The sequence below is a fragment of the Salmo trutta genome, chromosome 37 (assembly GCF_901001165.1).
Source record: "Salmo trutta chromosome 37, fSalTru1.1, whole genome shotgun sequence".
NCBI classification, from domain to species: Eukaryota; Metazoa; Chordata; class Actinopteri; order Salmoniformes; family Salmonidae; genus Salmo; species Salmo trutta.
Genome location: NC_042993.1, coordinates 7,659,753 through 7,678,164, shown reverse-complemented (window position 1 = coordinate 7,678,164; position 18,412 = coordinate 7,659,753). Strand labels below are relative to the sequence as shown.

General features: G+C 46.2%; 3 protein-coding genes across 3 annotated transcripts; all 3 read left to right on the top strand.

The window, feature by feature from the left end:
- Positions 1-151: 151 nt before the first annotated feature.
- Positions 152-4,045, top strand: LOC115176449 (serine/threonine-protein kinase LMTK3; the record flags this gene model as incomplete). The annotated part of the gene is given in 4 exon segments (XM_029736493.1): positions 152-301; positions 583-2,009; positions 2,101-3,416; positions 4,019-4,045. Coding segments are annotated over 4 exon segments (2,920 nt in total), but the record flags the coding sequence as incomplete, so codon positions are not given.
- An 829-nt stretch (positions 4,046-4,874) lies between these two features.
- On the top strand, positions 4,875-11,282 carry LOC115176448 (uncharacterized). Its single transcript, XM_029736492.1, has 7 exons — positions 4,875-6,291; positions 6,727-7,325; positions 7,473-7,627; positions 7,905-8,038; positions 8,208-8,551; positions 8,693-8,777; positions 9,603-11,282. The coding sequence occupies exons 1-7, from the start codon at positions 4,875-4,877 to the stop codon at positions 9,734-9,736; spliced, it is 2,868 nt and encodes a 955-aa protein (XP_029592352.1). The 3' UTR covers positions 9,737-11,282.
- Positions 11,283-11,741: 459 nt separating this feature from the next.
- On the top strand, positions 11,742-16,279 carry prpf31 (PRP31 pre-mRNA processing factor 31 homolog (yeast)). The gene is made up of 13 exons (XM_029736670.1): positions 11,742-11,871; positions 12,479-12,691; positions 12,978-13,038; positions 13,307-13,390; positions 13,490-13,587; positions 13,699-13,805; positions 14,324-14,493; positions 14,579-14,736; positions 14,812-14,901; positions 14,979-15,106; positions 15,214-15,286; positions 15,401-15,700; positions 15,874-16,279. Exons 2-13 carry the CDS (start codon positions 12,479-12,481, stop codon positions 15,988-15,990), a joined length of 1,599 nt encoding a protein of 532 aa, XP_029592530.1. The 5' UTR covers positions 11,742-11,871; the 3' UTR covers positions 15,991-16,279.
- The last annotated feature ends 2,133 nt before the right edge of the window (positions 16,280-18,412 follow it).

Genomic DNA, 18,412 nt, shown 5'->3' with positions numbered 1-18,412 from the left:
TCCAACTTCCCTCTCCAACTTCCCTCTCCTCTCTCTTTCCCATTTCTCTCCTCTCTCTCCCACTTCTCTCACACTCTCCCCTCTCTCTTCCCCTCTCTCTCTCCCCCCAATCTCTCCCATTTCTCTCCCCTCTCTCTTCCTTTTCTTCCAGGTCTCTGGGGGTGGTGATCTGGGAGTTGTTTGAGTTTGGTTCTCAGCCTCACAGGCACCTAAGTGATGAGGAAGTGTTGACCTTCGTCATCAGAGAGAGACAGATCACCCTGGCCCAGCCACGGCTCAAACTCTCCCACGCTGACTACTGGTCAGTGGGCCATTTCTTGACTTTTGGTTCTCTAATGATATCTGCATTTGATGAAGAAAGTAGTCGATTACAGATGTGTTACTTTAAAGGCCTACTTTGTCAATAGATCATTAAGGTCAAAGCTAATATATGCAACCCCCTCAAACCTTCTTTTTTTGGGGGGTGTTGGTAGATCAGCTTTAATATTGCAGATAGATTGTAGCTTCCATCAATGTAATTGTCTGCATCATTTCCAATCCCCCTTATCTTTGTGTTTGTCTTTCCTGTCTTTCCTCTTCCAGGTATGAGATCATGCAGTCCTGCTGGCTCCCTCCTCCCCAACGCCCCTCCATCGCTGAGGTATTCCTCCTCCTCTCCTCCCTTCTGGCTGCTGAGCGAGGGATGTCCCGAAGGAGCGTGGGAGAGGAGGATGAGGACGAGGAGTATGAGGAAGGGAGAGGAAGAAGAGGAGAGAGCGATGAGTCATTTGAGAGACGGTGGGATTCTCTCCGTCCTCTGGCCTTTCAGGCTGCAGCGAGTGAACGACAGAGAGAGAGGGAGTATGGGAGGGATGACAGGGGGAACTCCTACCCTCTACTGGACCCCGTGGGGAACTGCATCACCCCATCCTCCACAGAACTCGATGACATCCTGACAGTCACGGAGACCAGTAAAGGGTTAAATTTTGAGTACTTCTGGGAGAAGGCCCATGCAAGGCGGGGCTGCCAACCACTTCCTCCTCCCCAGCCAATCCCGATGGTCAACCCCTCCCACAGACAATCCCTGGACACACCCACTGTTGTCCCTGTGATAAGTGCACGTAGCCCCTCCCTCGCCAGCGAGTACTTCATCCGATTGGAGGAGCACACCCCTCAGGATAAGTCCCCATCTCTTAAAGGGAAAGCGCAGTCTTTCCGTTCTGACTCGTTGTGTCCTGGAGATCTGGAGCTAGTGGAGATACGCAGCGGGATGCTGGGCAAAGAACGCGCACCGTACAGTTCTGATGAGGAGTACACTGGGCGAGGTGGGAAATCCATCCAGACCGTCCGATCCAGCGAGGTCCAGCTAAGGGTCCCCAACACTGGGGTGGCAGAGTTCAAAGACATCTCCAGTAGGGTGACTGACTTCTCTGTGGTGGATTTAGGAGATGAGGATGAGGAGGAGGAGGGTGAAGGAGACAGTAAGTCATCCACTGGTTCTCAGGCCCCTGTCCTGCCTCCCAAGCCACGTTCTATGTCAACCTCCTCGGGCAACCACCTCCACTCGCGCCCCCTCCCTGCGCCTCCGTTGGACTACCACCGAGTAGGGCTTGGGCTGGGTCACTATTCCATGAGTGGTAAGATAGAAACGATGGACCCTCTGATGGGCAGCTGCCTGCCATCATCATATGATCACTTAGGGTTCCACCGTCCTCGTCAGACCATGCCCCCCTCCCCGTCACTCTCCCCCTCCCTACCCCAGTCCAGCCACCCCATCTACCCCACTCCCCAAACATGTCCTCCCCCTCTCCCACCCCACTACAAGCCCCAAAGGGGCCTGTATCACAGCTATGGTGTAGGTAGCTTCTCCAGATACAGTAAGCCCCAGATGTACTCTCAAAGAGACCCACTATCCTGTGACTACTCAGACAGACAAGGTGGTGTACGGCGCACAGCATCCTTGCACAACACAAAGGGAACATCCAATTTCCGCTCAAAAGACTTTGACTCTCCCGTACGACGCCCAGAACGTATTTCGCCCTGTTTACCGCAACATCTCCCACTCCGAGTCCGGGGTCCCCAGAATTGAGAGGCACTCGTCCTCCAGTCCCACCTATTCAGATGAGGATGACTCCCCCTTTATGTCCCCTGAGAAACCCAGTGGGGGAGGGACAACCGTCCCGACCTCTAGTTTGTCAGAGGATGCGGATCCGGCCACAGCCGAGCTCTTCTCCAGGGGTATGAAGAGGACCCAGTCGCGCCTCGCCACCATCCTGCCTGCCATCTGGAGGGAGGACGCGGAACTGCAGGCAGATAGCGTAACCGACGCCAAGATATCCCCCATGCACCTGTTTCTGACTGAGATCTCTAGTGTGTCAGAGTCAAATGATGCCAAGTCCAAGGAGGGGAGGACCTCATGGGAGGGAGAGACAGAGCGGGAGAAGAAAAGGGATGGGGAGAGGTCAGGGAACTTCCTCCAGCCCTTGAGAGGGGGGATGCGTCGGTCCCGGTCGCTGGTCACAGAGCTGGGCTCTGCAGAACAGACATTGGGGCCAGACAGAAACACACAGATGGGGACAGAGGTGGAGAGGGTGAGGAAAGGCTCCATCCAGAGAGATCTATTCCTCACTGAGATCACAAACACAGGAAGGATGGATGCAGGCATGGAGAGAGATCCGGTGAAGTTCCTCCACCCTCCTGGCTCCCGATCGCATCCCTACACCTACACCTGCGCCCCCGGCCTCCCGTCCTACGCTGAGGCCGAGGAGGCATACTCCAGGGGCATGAGGAGATCCCGATCCCTCCTCTCCGAAATCACAGTGGGGAGGCAGGAGTCGGAGTCACAGGAGAAGGAGACAGAGAAGGGACAGATGACCAGAGAGGAGTTCCTGAAGGAGATCCAATCAGCAGAGACCTTTTTGACGGAGATCATATCCAGACAAAACGCAACCGCCTCCAACAAGCATTGCGAGGACTTGTCTCAGTCACCCACTCCAATGTCACCAGAATACGAGTCAATATGCATAGATCCTGACTCCTCTCAGACCATCCGTTTCCAATCAGAGAGTTCCATACGCACATCAAACAGAGGCAAAGACGATGTAGCACCGGAGGCCATTTACGCCCAAGTGACTAAACGGGCAAAAAAGAGTGAGATAAAGGTCACTATACGGCCTGAGATCCCAGTACTGCAAATAGGATCAAATAAACAGTTTGTCAAACAGGAAGAGGAATGTCCCACAGACACAACCTGCCTCAAGGATTCACCCAGCTCACTCACAGATCCCACCGCTGACACCAACTCTCACCCAGACTCTCAGCCCCAAATTGGTGACTTTGTGTTCTCAGAGATAACACCACAAAATGGCCTCCTCCTTTACCAAACATTCCCCAGTACAAAAACAGAGGAGGACATTTCAGAAGGTCCAGCCTTACCTGTAAGAGAAACACAGAGAGTCAGAGAAAGGATCGAGCTCTCAAGACAAGCTCAAGTTCAGTCTTTATCTCAAGACAGTGTTACTGGAGAAGTGGAAGAATCTGAAAAGAAACCCTGTGATGATGAGTCACCTATTTCTGTAGATGAGAAAGAGAGCAGGGGTCAGAATAATGTTGGGGAAAGGAATTGTGAGAGAATGAAAGGTGATGCTGAGGTCAGAGATACAGGGCAAGGATGTCAGAAGCAGGAAATTGTTGATGACATTTTACATGACTTAACAACAGAGACATCAGAAACAGATAGAGCATGTCAAATTGAATCTAAAGATCACAAGGAAGAAGGGTCAGAGAGTTCAAAAGGTTGTGACAGTCAAATGAAGAACGACACATCACATTGTTCTAATGCTCAGTCACATAACCCAAATGTTGAAAGCTATATACAAATCAACAAACAGAATTCACAGATCAACCAGGAAGGAAGGTCAGACCCAAGTCAAAAGAGCCCTACAGCCGTTCCCACCACCCCAGACTGGGACCCATCCTCTGACCTCTCTCTCTCCACCATGACCCCCTCAGACTCATTCCTGTCATCTTTGACCCCCAGTTCAGCCGACTGTCTGACCCCAGGTGACCCGTGTGTTGGAGGTGAAGGACCAGGTGGTTGGAGGGTGCTGGGGACAGAAACCCCCCACAGAGACTCCGCCTACTTCTCTGACAGTGACTGGGAAGGGGAGGGGCTTAGCAGGAAGGGCAGTGATTGCCTGAGCGTGACCAGACCCGGCAGCGGACGAGGTGGAGATAGGGGGACGCTGACAGGAATAGAAGAGAAGACAGAATTAGAGGATGAGGGAGAAACCGGGGGAAAGAGTCCCTTGAAGAGGATTTCAAATAAGGGAATTGACATTGAGAGGGAAAAGGAGACAGTTCTTGAACAGAATGCTCATGTGCAGGATATCTCTCAAAACAGTGATGATGGATATAAAGACATATCGAGTATTCAGGAGAACGATCTCAGTCTGAAAGAAGTAGAACATAAAACAGGGTTAGAATCAGAACAGAGAGAAGATTCTGGAATGTTCCACAATGAGAGTGGAGAGTCAGATGAAAAGGGCCTAGTCCATCCGGGACTACTGTCTGATAACTCACAGACCAAGGAGAACAATGCGTTTATAGCTAAGCTGTTCTCTAATTTAGATGATACACCTCTCAAAGGGTTCTCTTACAATGATGGAACTCAAATTTGTAATCATTACACAGAAGGTGTGATTTCTCATGTGGAGTCGAATGATTTTAGATTCCATGACTCCACAGACAAAGACTTGACATTGCCTTCTAATAGTACCACTAAGACAGATTGTTTGAAATTAATATCTGCCATTCAGACAAAGGATAACAAACTTGAGAATGAAGAACTTCCAGGTATTGAAGAGAGAGAAAATGATAATTCCATGAAAGACACTATGGAACCAGTGACAGCGTTACATGGCGACCATGATAACAGAGAATCCAGGCTGTCTAGGTTCTACGGTATTCAAACCAGCGAGGTCAAACTCAGTGACGATATTCCAGTAGTACTGGAGCCCCACGACGGAGAGAGCACCAATGACGAAGAGAGCAAACTGGCCTCTTCTTTCTGGGCCGAGGGGGACACTGAGGGGTCTGAAAGAGAAGACGGGCAAGGTCTGGAGATTCAACAGACAGACGCCAATGAGCTTGGCCTGAGAAATTTGTGTTACTCAGAGGAAAGCGAAGACGAGAGGGCCAAGGCCAAATCAGAGACAGAGAAACAGCTTGCCGCTGGAGAGCTGTGTAACGCCATGAAGGAGAAATCTCCTCAAAGAGGACCATTGACGGGAAGCCAGAGTGGGTCTTTGAGCAGGGATGGGTCTGCTGAGACTGTGGACAGGGAGTCGTCTAAGGATCTGGAGTTGAAGGCTAAAGAGCTGTGGAACACTCTGGAGGAGGGGGAGGGGAGAGGGGGAGGGGTGGTGAGGGGCGAGTTCGACTGTCACCGTTTCCAGCAGGGAGACCTGCACCTGTGGCCATCGGAGAACGACCAGTGGGCCTCGCCGGAGAACAGAAACCAGGAAGCTGAACTCGGATTGGAATTCTTCTCAGCGTTCGGAAAGACCTGGGAGGAGAGGGAGCAGCTGGTGGTAGGCCGGGAATTCTGGGAGGCTGGGGAGAACGATGAACTGGCGGGGAGTGAGCCTCATCCAGCCATCCTCCAAGATAGTGAAGATACTTCTAATGACGAGAGGCAGGGACGGGTAGCCTACCTGGAAATAAAGGGAGAGTTGTCCCAGAAACAGGCTCTCTCCAGTAGCATTGACAGCCAACTATCCCAGGCACTGGATGTACAGCAAGAGGAAAATATAGAAAATCCAGATAGGTTTGACGATGATGATGAGCAAAATGTTGAAGGTGATCAGCTAATGGTTGAGGTGGAAAACCGAGAAATCCCAGAGTATGAGACCTTTGCAAGAGGGAGGGAGCAGTTCAGGTCACTCACTGAGACGGGTGGAGACAGTGAAAGTCAAACTGCATCTCTTCTAAACGACTTGGATGGAAACATTGCTCAAGATGAGGGAAATCAGAACTTCAACAGGTTGAATCATCTCAGTGAAGTCCAAATGGAAGAAGGGGCAATGGCCGAAAATAACATAGAAAAAGAACAGGACTTTGAATTAGACAACCATCTTGCTCCCACAGTGAAGAGTATATATTTGGGTGTATCTATCTGCCTCACTGGAGTACCACAGGTAGATTTGTCAGGATTACAACATATTGAGCCAAGCATATGCATTGAAGAAGCTGACTCTACTCGTCAGCTTGTGGGGGAGGACAGAGAAGGGGGAGTAGACATTGTAAATACAGGTGAGGATTTGAGAGACATATCTCTTCATATCTTGTCTTATCCCAATGATAATGACTTGGAGGATATAGCCTCTTGTACAGATCTGTCTGGTTCACAAGGAGACAACTTTCAGTTCAGTTCTGTAGACTTTCCCAGCCCTCCTCCTAGCATAGATCTTGATATGCAAGAAGACAGGTTGCAGAGTTTAGATGATTCTTTTCCTAGTCCCCCACCTTCTGTCATAGAAATAGACGACGATCGCGGTCTTATAAACCTTGATTATTTAGGCTCAGATTTCATTACCAGTGCTGAGAGAGACCCAACAATGCCCCCCACTCCTCACACTGATATCTCAGAGCCGCCCCCCTTACCACCCACCACAACCCACAGCAGAGGGATCTCTGCAAACCTCGACCTTTCACCTGTACATCCAACACTTCCATTATTATTCTCAGGTGAAAGCCAGAACCAGAGCCGCCTCACATCAAACATGTCCGAGGATGACAGAAATAACCTGTCCCAGAAAAACACAACCACCACCTCCACCACACTCCCGTCATTCCCCGAGAGTCCCCTCAACACCATCCCAGAGCTGTTGATCTCTGAGTGGAAGGATTTGGACGAGGAGCCTCTGGAAGATTTCGAGAAACTGGAGCAGCTGTGCTGCATATCTGGGGATGAGGAGGACACCCTGGGTGACCTCTTCCTGGGGAATCTGGAGCTGTTGGAGTCTATGAAGAAGACGCCTGAGCAGAAAGCTAAGGGTTCTGGAGAGAGCGATAAAGGTGAAGAGACCTGTGGGACCTCCATGCCTGAGGGGAAGAGGAGAGTGGAACTGAAAGAGGAAGTTGACGGAATCTCTGAGAGCGCTGACTGGCTGGCCAGGTCAGTTCCATCGGCGGTCCAGGACATCCCAACTGGGGCTAAACTTTCACCTCAGGAAGAGAGGCGTGAACTACAGTTCCCATCAGCCCTTTCACCATGTCATTCTCCTGACTCCAAGGACCAGAGGTCACTTTCCAAGATGCCCACTAAAAATGGCCTAATGATGCAGGTGAGCATTAGCCTTGCATTTTAATCCCTTTTGCACAACTTTGTAGATGTATGAAAGTATAAGCCTACACAATTTACAATATCCATTTTCCTGGATGTGTTTAAACATTCATACCCCTATTATCTTCTTCTGTTTCCCTTTCTTCAGGTGTGTGAGGAGAGACTGCAGTTCTCTCTCTGTGAGAACGTTAAAACGAACGTCCTCCGGGGGGCGACAGTGAGCGACAGCGTCATTCTCCACCCATGGGGAGACCAGCCCTTAGATGGGGGCGGAGACACAGTCAGTGTGAAGGATGTAGGAAGGTATGCTCTCTCTATCACAGGAAGTTGGTGGCACCTTAATTGGGGAGGAGGGGCTCGTGGTAATGGATGGAACAGAATCGGTGGAATGTCATCAAATACATCAAACACATGGTTTGATGCCAATCCATTGGCTCCGTTTCATCCATTATCATGAGTTCTCAACTCCCCTCAGCAACCTCCACTGCCCTCTATGTATTTTGAGATTTATCAAACTGTTGTGTTGAATGATGGCAGGCAGACAGATAATAAAAGAAGATATCTTTTTTTCTGTTCTTAGCGAAGAGGAGCCGGACACCGAACCCAATTCTGAACCCCAGAGTGAGTCTGATGCAACTGACAGTGAACCACTGACTGTGATCCAGCAGCCAGAAGTTACACCCCCTAAGCCTGTGGCAAACCAAGCAATGAAAGGTACCTCCAGACTTTTTTCTGTGTGAAAATGTGTATGAATAGGATGCAGAATTGTTCACATTCACCCACTCTGCAGGTGTGTAAATGACATGTTCTAATGGATAGATTGGTGCTTTTTGACACCATCTTTCATGTCTCACTTTATCTATTCTTCTCTTTTCTTTCACAGCCAAACTCGCTCGCCTGTCCCTCTCCCTCTCCCTCCCTCCTCTCCCTCTTGCTCTCCCTCTCTCCTCCAGTCCCAAGGGAGGGTTCAGGGAGGGCGGGCTACACCGAGACAGGAGTGGGAGACGGAGGGGTGCGTCCCCAGGAAGTGACCCCGATGAGGATGAGGAAGAAGAGCAGGAAGACGAAGGCTCCAGGAGAGTGATTGTTGTCACGGAAACAGACGTTGGCAAAAGGGTGGGGCTCAGGAGTCTGCTGAAGTCGCCAAGGGAACCGATAGACAAAGAGAAAGACAGAGGGAGAAACGTGTCCTTTTTTGATGATGTCACTGTCTATCTCTTTGATCAGGTGTTTGTTTAGTTTTTCCCCTCCTCATATATTGAGTCCCATGTTACTCTTGGGCTTTTAACACTTTCACTATATTGGATGTACATGTACTGTCACTGCTCTTTTTCAGTCCCTGACTCTTCCTCTCTGTTTCTGAAACAGGAAACTCCAACCAGTGAGCTGAGTAGTTCCACCCGCACCAGTCCAGCTCCAGCTCCTAACAAAAGCACTAAATTTGATTTACATGGTACGTACTACGTATGCATGCATGTTGCTATTAGAAACCATATAACGGTCCTGTACATCATTCCCTTCTGAGAGCCAATAGAAAGCTTTTGATTAAATCACTACAATAACAAGCACCCATTGGACAGCTCCCATCTGATCCCCACTCACTGAAATTGAGAACCCCTCACACCAACCCCTTTTCTAAATATGCGCCCCCAAAATGTATCTCTTGTAATTATCCCCCACACACTGTGACATGGGGAATGGAGTGTGGACATAAATCTGGTGCTCAACAATGCACGTCTAAGATGTGTTTTCCACCCTGTCTCCAGAAGCCGTCCGCTCTGTCTCTCCCACTGATCGCTTCATTTCACAGAATAATGAGAGTTTTGGCTGATCCCCTCTGGGTGTTTTGAATAGACTGTATATAGAAAAGCATCAACACCAAAATAATCTACTTTCATGATCTCTGTCAGCCTGCAGAGTTGAACAGTTCAAAGCTTTGCAAGGAGAGAAAGTTTATTTTTAACTTGGGAGTGTGGGCCTTTTTGTGTTTCGGTTCTACAAGAGGATGTTTGTATAGAGTATATTAACTAATGATATACCATTTGTGTAATGTTTTTATCGTACATATATTTTTTAAATAACATTTACAGTTGTATGCTTTTGTTTATGTTTTGTGTTGCAGGGGTCAATTCGATTTCATGAAATGTGTTAGAATGTATCCCCTGAATTCAAATAGTATTTACTCCAACCCTAGTACAGTATATTTGTGTATGGCATAGTTGTAGTATTGTAATTCCTTAATTCCCTTACTTACACCATGCTCCTGTCTTTCTACCAGGAGCAAACAGCAAAGGCAAAGACTCCAAAAGAAAAGGGGACTTGTCAGTCAAACCGAGGTCGCCCGTGGGGGCCAACTCAGTGACATCCTCGCGTTTTACCGTCAGCCCAGCCGATGACCCCCACTTGGTGTGAGGCAGGGTTCCGGAATCCTCTGAGTTGTTCTGTAACCCTCAGAACAGGAACCTTCTGAGAGTGGCCAGTGGATTCCCCTCCGTCCATAACCATTCTCAGAGGCTATTTTTTTATCGATCAGGCAACAGAAAGAAAAGACTCCCGTTCTAAAAGCTGGACACATTCCAGGTTTAACCAGGTATCAGTCCTTGTACGAGAAAGGTTGTTGATATAATAACTCCTCCCTTTGCCACTGTATCCTAGGGTTGATTTATAGACACTGGCTGGAAGTGGTTGATGGCAAAGGCAGTTTGTCCTAGGCGAAGAAGAGTCTGGAGCTTTGTAAAATCTGAAACGGATTTGACGGCTATGCAATGGGAGTCATTGTGTACCAGCTTACCTTCTCTTTACCTGCTTCTTTCGGTTGTCTCTACCCAGTATGTACTGGGGGATGCACTTTCTTTTAGTCATGTATCTGTCTATGTGTAAGCTTGGATTGAAATCTTAACTTTGTAAAAACGATTTTCATTTCAGTCAGTCATACTTGTAGGCAGCAGTTGGGGCCAGAAAACAATCTTAACTCCTGTATTTCAGAGTACTCATTCAACATTTGTACAAAGATAGTGATACAAGTGTATACAATATAATTTTAGAGCTGTTTAATTTAGATGTAATCTTAGACTGCACGAAAAGATGAAAACAAGCTATGTTTCTATATACTTTTATTCTAAAAGACTATGTCTAGGTATTTATTTAATTTATTCATTATTTATTTAAAAATGACTTCCATGCTTTGTAAATATTGTTTATTTATTTTGGTGCAATTAATTTATCTCTCAGAATTGTTTGGGACAAAATGCATCTAAGTAATAGCTTCTCGGTTTAATTATTCTTCATAACAAATAAAGCAAGATATTTTCCCCAACCCCAAAAAATATTTTATATAATTTCATGTCTTTATAACTGCCATCCTGTGCTTAACTTATGTCCTCAACTTGCAGGGTTTCCCAAACTCGGTCCCGAGGCCACCCTCTGGGTGCATGTTTTGGTTTTTGTCCTAGCACTACACAATTGATTCAAATAACCAACTTATCATCAAGCTTTGATTATTTTAATCAGCTGTGTAGTTGCCAGGGAAAAGGTCAAAACGTGCACCCAAGGGGGGCCCCAGGACTGAGTTTGGAAAACCCTGCTCTAATATATATATATAACATGTTTCATTATTTTCTAATATGATTCAATGTATAGTTGTCTTGTCATAATTTTACTTTGTTTGAGGACAATTGATGTATCTTAGCATGATAAAACGGAAGCTTCTCATCGGTAAATATCTCCAAAAGTTAATGCATTTGTTGATTTACATTAATTTTCTACTATTAGCAACCCATCATGCAGTCAAGCTCCAACTAGTCCCTTTGTTTAGTCTGTTTCAACATCCGTTTAAAACCTGTATTGTTTAAAGAATGGGTTTCATGGGATACTGTATAAAACCAGGGGAAATAAAAACAACATAAAAACTGTGAAACATTTATTGAACTGTTTGATGAAAATAAATTGTACTGTCTTATATTCTTAAGTCAGAGTATTCCTTTTGGTGTTCGAACAGTAGGTCTTCTCTCGATGCTTTATTCCATTTTTTCTGAAATGAAGGATCAAACTACTGTATTATGTAGCTAACAATGGATGGCTCAAGGGATGTTGCATAACAATAGCTAATCTTATTTCCCATCCCCCATCTCTGGTTATGGGGGCCTGATGCTTATTATGAAATTGGGACAAAGGATGGTGAAGGATAGGGTGAATAACTAATCTCCAAAATACTCTACCCAAAGTAAAACACGGAATGACTAGCCATTGAATATAGAATGCATTAAGACTGGAAATATGAGTGTGAGAAAGACCATTCACATTTATCCAGGTCTGATACTGGCCTATACTACAGATAAAAACAGCAATTCCCATAAAGCCTTGATCAAGGCTCAACGTTCCAAACCTCTGACCACCCATTGGATTATTTATGGATGATGCCTTTCGTCTGCGACTCGCTATAGAGGCGACGTTGATAGCACAAGCAAACATTTTTAACGTCGAACGCATTTCGAAAGTTGTTGGATTTGTAAGGTTTCTTTTGACGGTAGGAGTTTCGAACTCCGAAGGTAAGTTCTCATAAGTTTGTGCCGTATAATTTCAGCTAACTTGCGAACGTTTCCCTGTTATTTAACTAGCTAGACTTAGCTAGCTAACTGCTGTTATAGCCACAGTTATCCAACGAGGCCAGCTTTAAAAAAAATAAAAAATGATTCAACCTTTATTTAACTAGGCAAGTCAGCTAAGAACAAATTATTATTTACAATGACGGCCTAACCCGGACGACGCTGGGCCAATTGTGCGCCACCTTTTGGGACTCCCAATCACGGCCGGTTGTGATACAGCCTGGAATCGAACCAGGGTCTGTAGTGACGCCTCTAGTACTGAGATGCAGTGCCTGAGACCGCTGCGCCACAGCTAACGTTAGCTAGCTATAAATTAATAAATTAACCATAACCAATTGTTTTTATGGTAAAGCTTCTAGATTCTCACATTTAGCCTTTGCACACATTTTTACTCTAGGTCATTTACACTCGTGTGTGTGTGTGTGTGTGTGTGTGTGTGTGTGTGTGTGTGTGTGTGTGTGTGCTCAGCTGTGGGCTCAGCTAGGAATTGACTTCATATCCCTCCCCATGTCACATAGCCTTATCCCACATTGTCGTTCCTTTCCTGCAGATGTCTCTGGCCGATGAGCTCCTGGCTGATCTGGAGGAGGCGGGGGATGAGGGGGAGGATGGGCTGTACCCGGGGGAAGAGGGGGAGAGTGATGGGGAGGCAGGGGAGGGACGGGTAGAGGGAGGTTTGGAGGACATCCCAGAGGAGATGGAGGTGGACTACAGCGGAGCTGAGAGTGTCTCGTCCATTGCTAAACTACGCAACAGCAAACAGGTCAGGGCAGTGTGTGTGGAGCTGGGCGCAGTCAATATACTAGAACAGGGTTTCCCAAACTGGGTCCTGGAGCCCCCCGTGGGTACATGTTTTAGTTTTGCCCTAGCACGGCTGGTTCAAATAACCAACTCGGCAAGCTTTGATTATTTAATCAGCTGTGTAATGCTAGGGTAAAAACCAAAACGTGCACCCAGGGGGGTCCCAGGACTGAGTTTGGGAAACCCTGTTCTAGAACATATAAGCGATTTCCAAGGTTTGTTTTGAAAACCCACAATTTGTTTTACAGTTCTCAGAGATCATGGACAAAATTGCAATCTATGTCGAGAAGCAGCGCAAGAACTCTGAAGGTGATTTTTGACTGTTTCTATGTTTTTGTTGTCACGCACCGGATAGGGTTGTTTTACTGGGTCAGTTACTTTGCCAATGCTCTAACCGCTAGGCCACCTGGCGCCCTATTGAAGACACAGCAGCTTTATAATTGACTGTTTGGATGTCTCGTTCTGTGGTTTATTTTCCACTCTGAATACAATGGATACTGATTCTACTTCAATGGTTTCTGATCTTACATCTTGTGGTTTTGCTGACTCTTTTCTCCTCTTTTCTCTTTCTCTTCAGTCTCCGGTCCGGTGGAGGCAGACCCAGAATACAAGCTGATCGTTGCTGCCAATAACCTCACAGTAGAAATTGAGAATGAACTGAGTGAGTCCACTAGGTTCATAAGTGATTGTGTGTCAATATGCTGCTGTAATTTCTTTGCATTGCGTTATGTCTAACCGTGTCTTTGTTTGTCTTTGTCAGACATCATTCACAAGTTTGTACGTGACAAGTATTCTAAGAGGTTCCCTGAGCTGGAGTCCCTGGTGCCCAACTCTCTGGACTACGTCCGCACTGTCAAGGTGAGCTGATGTTAGAGGAGAATTCTCTTCCAGATCATAATGTGTCTACATTGTTTAAACTCTTGTCTACTATTCATGTCCCTGCTGTTGGGCTGAACACTGTGTGTGTAGGAGCTGGGGAACAACCTGGACAAGTGTAAGAACAACGAGAATCTGCAGCAGATCCTGACCAACGCCACCATCATGGTGGTCAGCGTCACAGCCTCCACCACACAGGGGTAAGAGCAGGGACACGTCACAGCCTCCACCACACGGGGGTAAGAGCAGGGACACGTCACAGCCTCCACCACACGGGGGTAAGAGCAGGGACACGTCACAGCCTCCACCCCACGGGGGTAAGAGCAGGGACACGTCACAGCCTCCACCCCACGGGGGTAAGAGCAGGGACACGTCACAGCCTCCACCCCACGGGGGTAAGAGCAGGGACACGTCACAGCCTCCACCCCACGGGGGTAAGAGCAGGGACACGTCACAGCCTCCACCACACGGGGGTAAGAGCAGGGACACGTCACAGCCTCCACCACACGGGGGTAAGAGCAGGGACACCTGGGTTGGAGAGGTCCACCAATTGGACTGAGAACTTATTCGGTGGAGTACACATTTACAGAATGTTCAGATAGAAATATGATCAATAGACCTTACATTATCTACACAACAGGGAACTGTAACATCCATTTGGTTGCAGACCACCTTTCCATCTCAATGATGTTGTAATATCAACATGACTTGTTTCCAGGACGATGCTGGGTGAGGATGAACTGAAGAGGTTGGAGGAGGCCTGTGACATGGCGCTAGAGCTGAACCAATCAAAACACAGGATCTATGAATATGTGGAGTCCAGGATGTCGTTCATCGCTCCTAATCTGTCAGTCATCGTTGGAGCCTCGACTGCAGCCAAGATCATGGGTCAGTGATTATAAGGATTTAGTTTTTTATATAATTTTACAGGATTCTGACAATCATAAGGTCGTCTTCCTCCCTGTGGTGGTAGGTATTGCTGGGGGCCTGACCAACCTGTCTAAGATGCCAGCCTGTAACCTGATGCTACTGGGAACCCAGAAGAGGACCCTGTCAGGGTTCAGCAGCACTGCTGTGCTCCCACACACCGGCTACATCTACCACTGTGATGTGGTCCAGACTCTACCCCCGGTCAGTGTGTGTTCCCAAGAGCTTTGTTTGACTGTGGCTTTACCTAAGTTAACAAGAGTTATCCCTGTGTTGTAGGACCTGAGGAGAAAGGCAGCACGTCTGGTTTCAGCTAAGTGCACCCTGGCATCCCGAGTGGACAGCTTCCACGAGAGTTCAGACGGCAAGGTGAGGACTGGAAGAGGGAAGAAGGGGTATATAAACGTCTGTTACATATTAACTCTGGTCTTATTCTCTCTGTGCAGGTGGGCTATGACCTGAAAGAGGAGATCGAGAAGAAGTTTGATAAATGGCAGGAGCCTCCACCGGTGAAGACTGTCAAACCCCTGCCAGCACCGTTGGACGGACAGAGGAAGAAGAGAGGAGGGCGGAGGTGTTTACTTTAGGGATGTGTAGATAACTGGTTCTGAGTTGGAATTCTTTTCAAAGTGCGATGTTAAACAGTATTGATGGTCTTATCTTTTGTCTGTCCTTGTCCAGGTATCGTAAGATGAAGGAGCGTCTGGGTCTGACAGAGATCAGGAAACATGCCAACAGGATGACCTTCGCAGAGGTCAGAACAGCTAATCTGTCTTTCAGGACAGCTGTTACTATATTTTACTATGTGTAATTACAATAAATATGTATTGGTCTTTTTAACCAACCACCCTCTCTCTGTTTCTCTCAGATTGAGGATGATGCGTACCAGGAGGACCTGGGTTTCAGTCTGGGCCAGCTGGGGAAGTCGGGCAGCGGACGCGTCAGACAGGCTCAGGTCAACGAGGCCACCAAGGCCAGGATATCCAAGTCCCTACAGAGGAAGCTGCAGAAGCAGAACATGACGTATGGCGGCAGGTCCACAGTCGGCGGCAGGTCCACAGTCGGCAGCAGGTCCACAGTCGGCGGGAGGTCCACAGTCGGCGGAAGGTCCTCGGTCAGAGACAACTCCTCAGGAACAAGTTCCAGCGTAGCCTTCACTCCACTACAGGTAGGCCTCATTGGTTTTGTTTTCACATGAAAAAAAGCTACACGTATTTGATTTTATAATTTCAACAAACAAAGCACTTCATCACCAGTAACGTTAGCGTTTACCAGCAAGGGTGGCCTCCTCGTTTCTGTTTGTGGGTGAATTGTACTTGAACTGAACTCCGTGTTCCTCAGGGACTGGAGATCGTGAACCCGCATGCAGCAGAGAAGAAGGTGGCTGAGGCCAACCAGAAATACTTCTCCAACATGGCAGAGTTCCTCAAGGTCAAGAAGGAGGGAGAGGGAAAGTGAGGAGTACACATACAATTGATCATACACATCTACACATATACTTACACACAGGAGAGACTGATATACAGACATACCAACTTGTATTTCAAAATGAATGCAGATGGAGTGAAATGCATTCACACTGACTGATTGATCAGGCATCATTGCATAACCATGGGGAGAAGATCGACCATGACAGTGAAGAAAAATATATTATGTAGATTGTATATTTGTTTTAGAGCATGTTGTGCTTTTTTTTCTTACGCTTTGACTCCATTTTGTTCCATTTTAATAAAATGAAACTAATACGTCCTTGTCTCGTTACTGAAAAGTGCTTTCGGAAAGTATTTAGACCCCTTGACTTTTTCCACATTTTGTTATGTTACTTGTTCTAAAATAGTTTTTCCCCTCAATTTAATCAATCTACACCCTACCCCATAATCAGGGGCGGAAATCCCGGGGGGGACACGACCCCCCCCCCCCCATCCTGGGAAAAATATGATTTGTCCCCCCCAATATATCACTGAAACATAACTATGTAATTTAAAAAATATTAATAATACGCAATGAAAGCAATTGTGCTGATTATAGACGCTTAATAGCGCGTTTTTAAGTTTCAAAAGATTGCGGCCCCTCCACCCTTTGCCTCACAATGGTTTGATCCACTGCCAGTTCCTTAGCTTGCTAGGTAACAGAGGTCGTATCTACTGTCTGAAAGGCACTCAATGCACGTAACTCACGTGAGGTTAATCCAGTCAATCGCGCACACACACACTAGCTGAATATGCAGAGCTAGCGCGCAAATATTAACTATTAAGCTAGCTAATACCTATTCCATTTATGTGGCGTCGTCAAAGATGGAATCTTTGCTATCTTCAATTTATTCCAAGATCAGCATGCAGATGATGTAAGTTAGTGCTTCAAAGTCCCTGTGATAAGGTTAGCGATAAACTGAAATCCAAACTGAACAGAACTACACTCTCTTCTTCCATTGTCTTAAATATATTTAATGGTCTCGTTGCAAAAGCTAAATTGTCGCAAGATAACTTTTTATTTTATTTCACCTTTATTTAACCCGGGTAGCAAAGATTATAGCAAACACCACTGAAACTGAATTGGTGCTCGCTAGCTTTGCAAATTCAGCTATTGTTGGAAGCCAGCCAATATGAAACAAACTATTAAAATTACAAAAGGTTGCAGCATATGTTGTGTAAATGGTGAACTCATACAGCTGTCAACTCTTGTCATTTTAATCTGTTTCACATTTGCTAGCTACCTTTTAGATCGAAGCCCAAATAGAATGATTGAAGATGATAGAAGCCCATCTCCTACTGTAAATAACCTACACACTGTGTGTAGCCAGCCAGCCAGGTAGAAAAATGGCAGAAAAATAAAAGACGGACATCAGAGTATTTTTCAATACACCAAAACGCATAGTAAGAACCCTAGTAGCCTAATATCTCAAAGACTAGTTGATAAAATGTTCATAAGAAAGAAATGAAATTCTAATGGAAATGTTTCACAATGATGTCATTAGGCAGAGCAGGCAACAGATGGCACACAGACAGCAAAGTTGTGGACAGATATGCAGGGACAGACTGGCAGAGACAGGGAGTCTCAGGTAAGTTTGTTGAGTCTTTGTTTGGCAACATTATGAAAGGTTCTCAATTTTTTTTACTTGTAAAATAGGAACATAATTGGAAAATGCCATGGATACCCCCACTCTCAACTTAAACTGGTGACTGAACTAAGATTTGTTAAAGGCAATGGTATTGCTGTTGTGATTAGTTGTGTAGTTTTGGGTACCGGTAGTTAGGAGTACAGCAAACACATTTCTTTTGTTCCTCAATATACATTTACCATATTACAATGTAGGCTATGTGTTAACAGCACTACTTTGGTGTCCCCCTCAGGAATTGCTCTTGAGAAAATTTAATGTAATTGTCCCCTCCAAAGTTGATATCAGATTTTCGCCCCTGCCCATAATGACAAAGCAGAAATGGGTTTTTAGAAATGTTTGCAAATGTGTGTCTGTGTACGCACACACAGAGTACCAGTCAAGTTTGGACACCTAATCATTCAAGGGTTTTTATTTTGGACTATTTTCTACATTGTAGAATAATAGTGAAGACAAAACTATGAATTAACGCATGGAATCATGTAGTAACCAAAAAAAGTTTAACAAATCCAAGTATATTTTAGATTTGAGATTCGTCAAAGTAGCCAACCTTTGCGCACACTTGGCTACGTTGAAGAATATAAAATATGATTTGCTTTGGGTAATGCTTTTTTTGGTTACTACATGATTCCATATGTGTTAATTCATAGTTTTGATGTGTTCACTATTATTATACAACGTAGAAAATAGTACAAATAAAGAAACACCCTTGAAAGAGTAGGTGTCCAAACTTTTGACTGGTACTATATATATTTTGTATTTAAT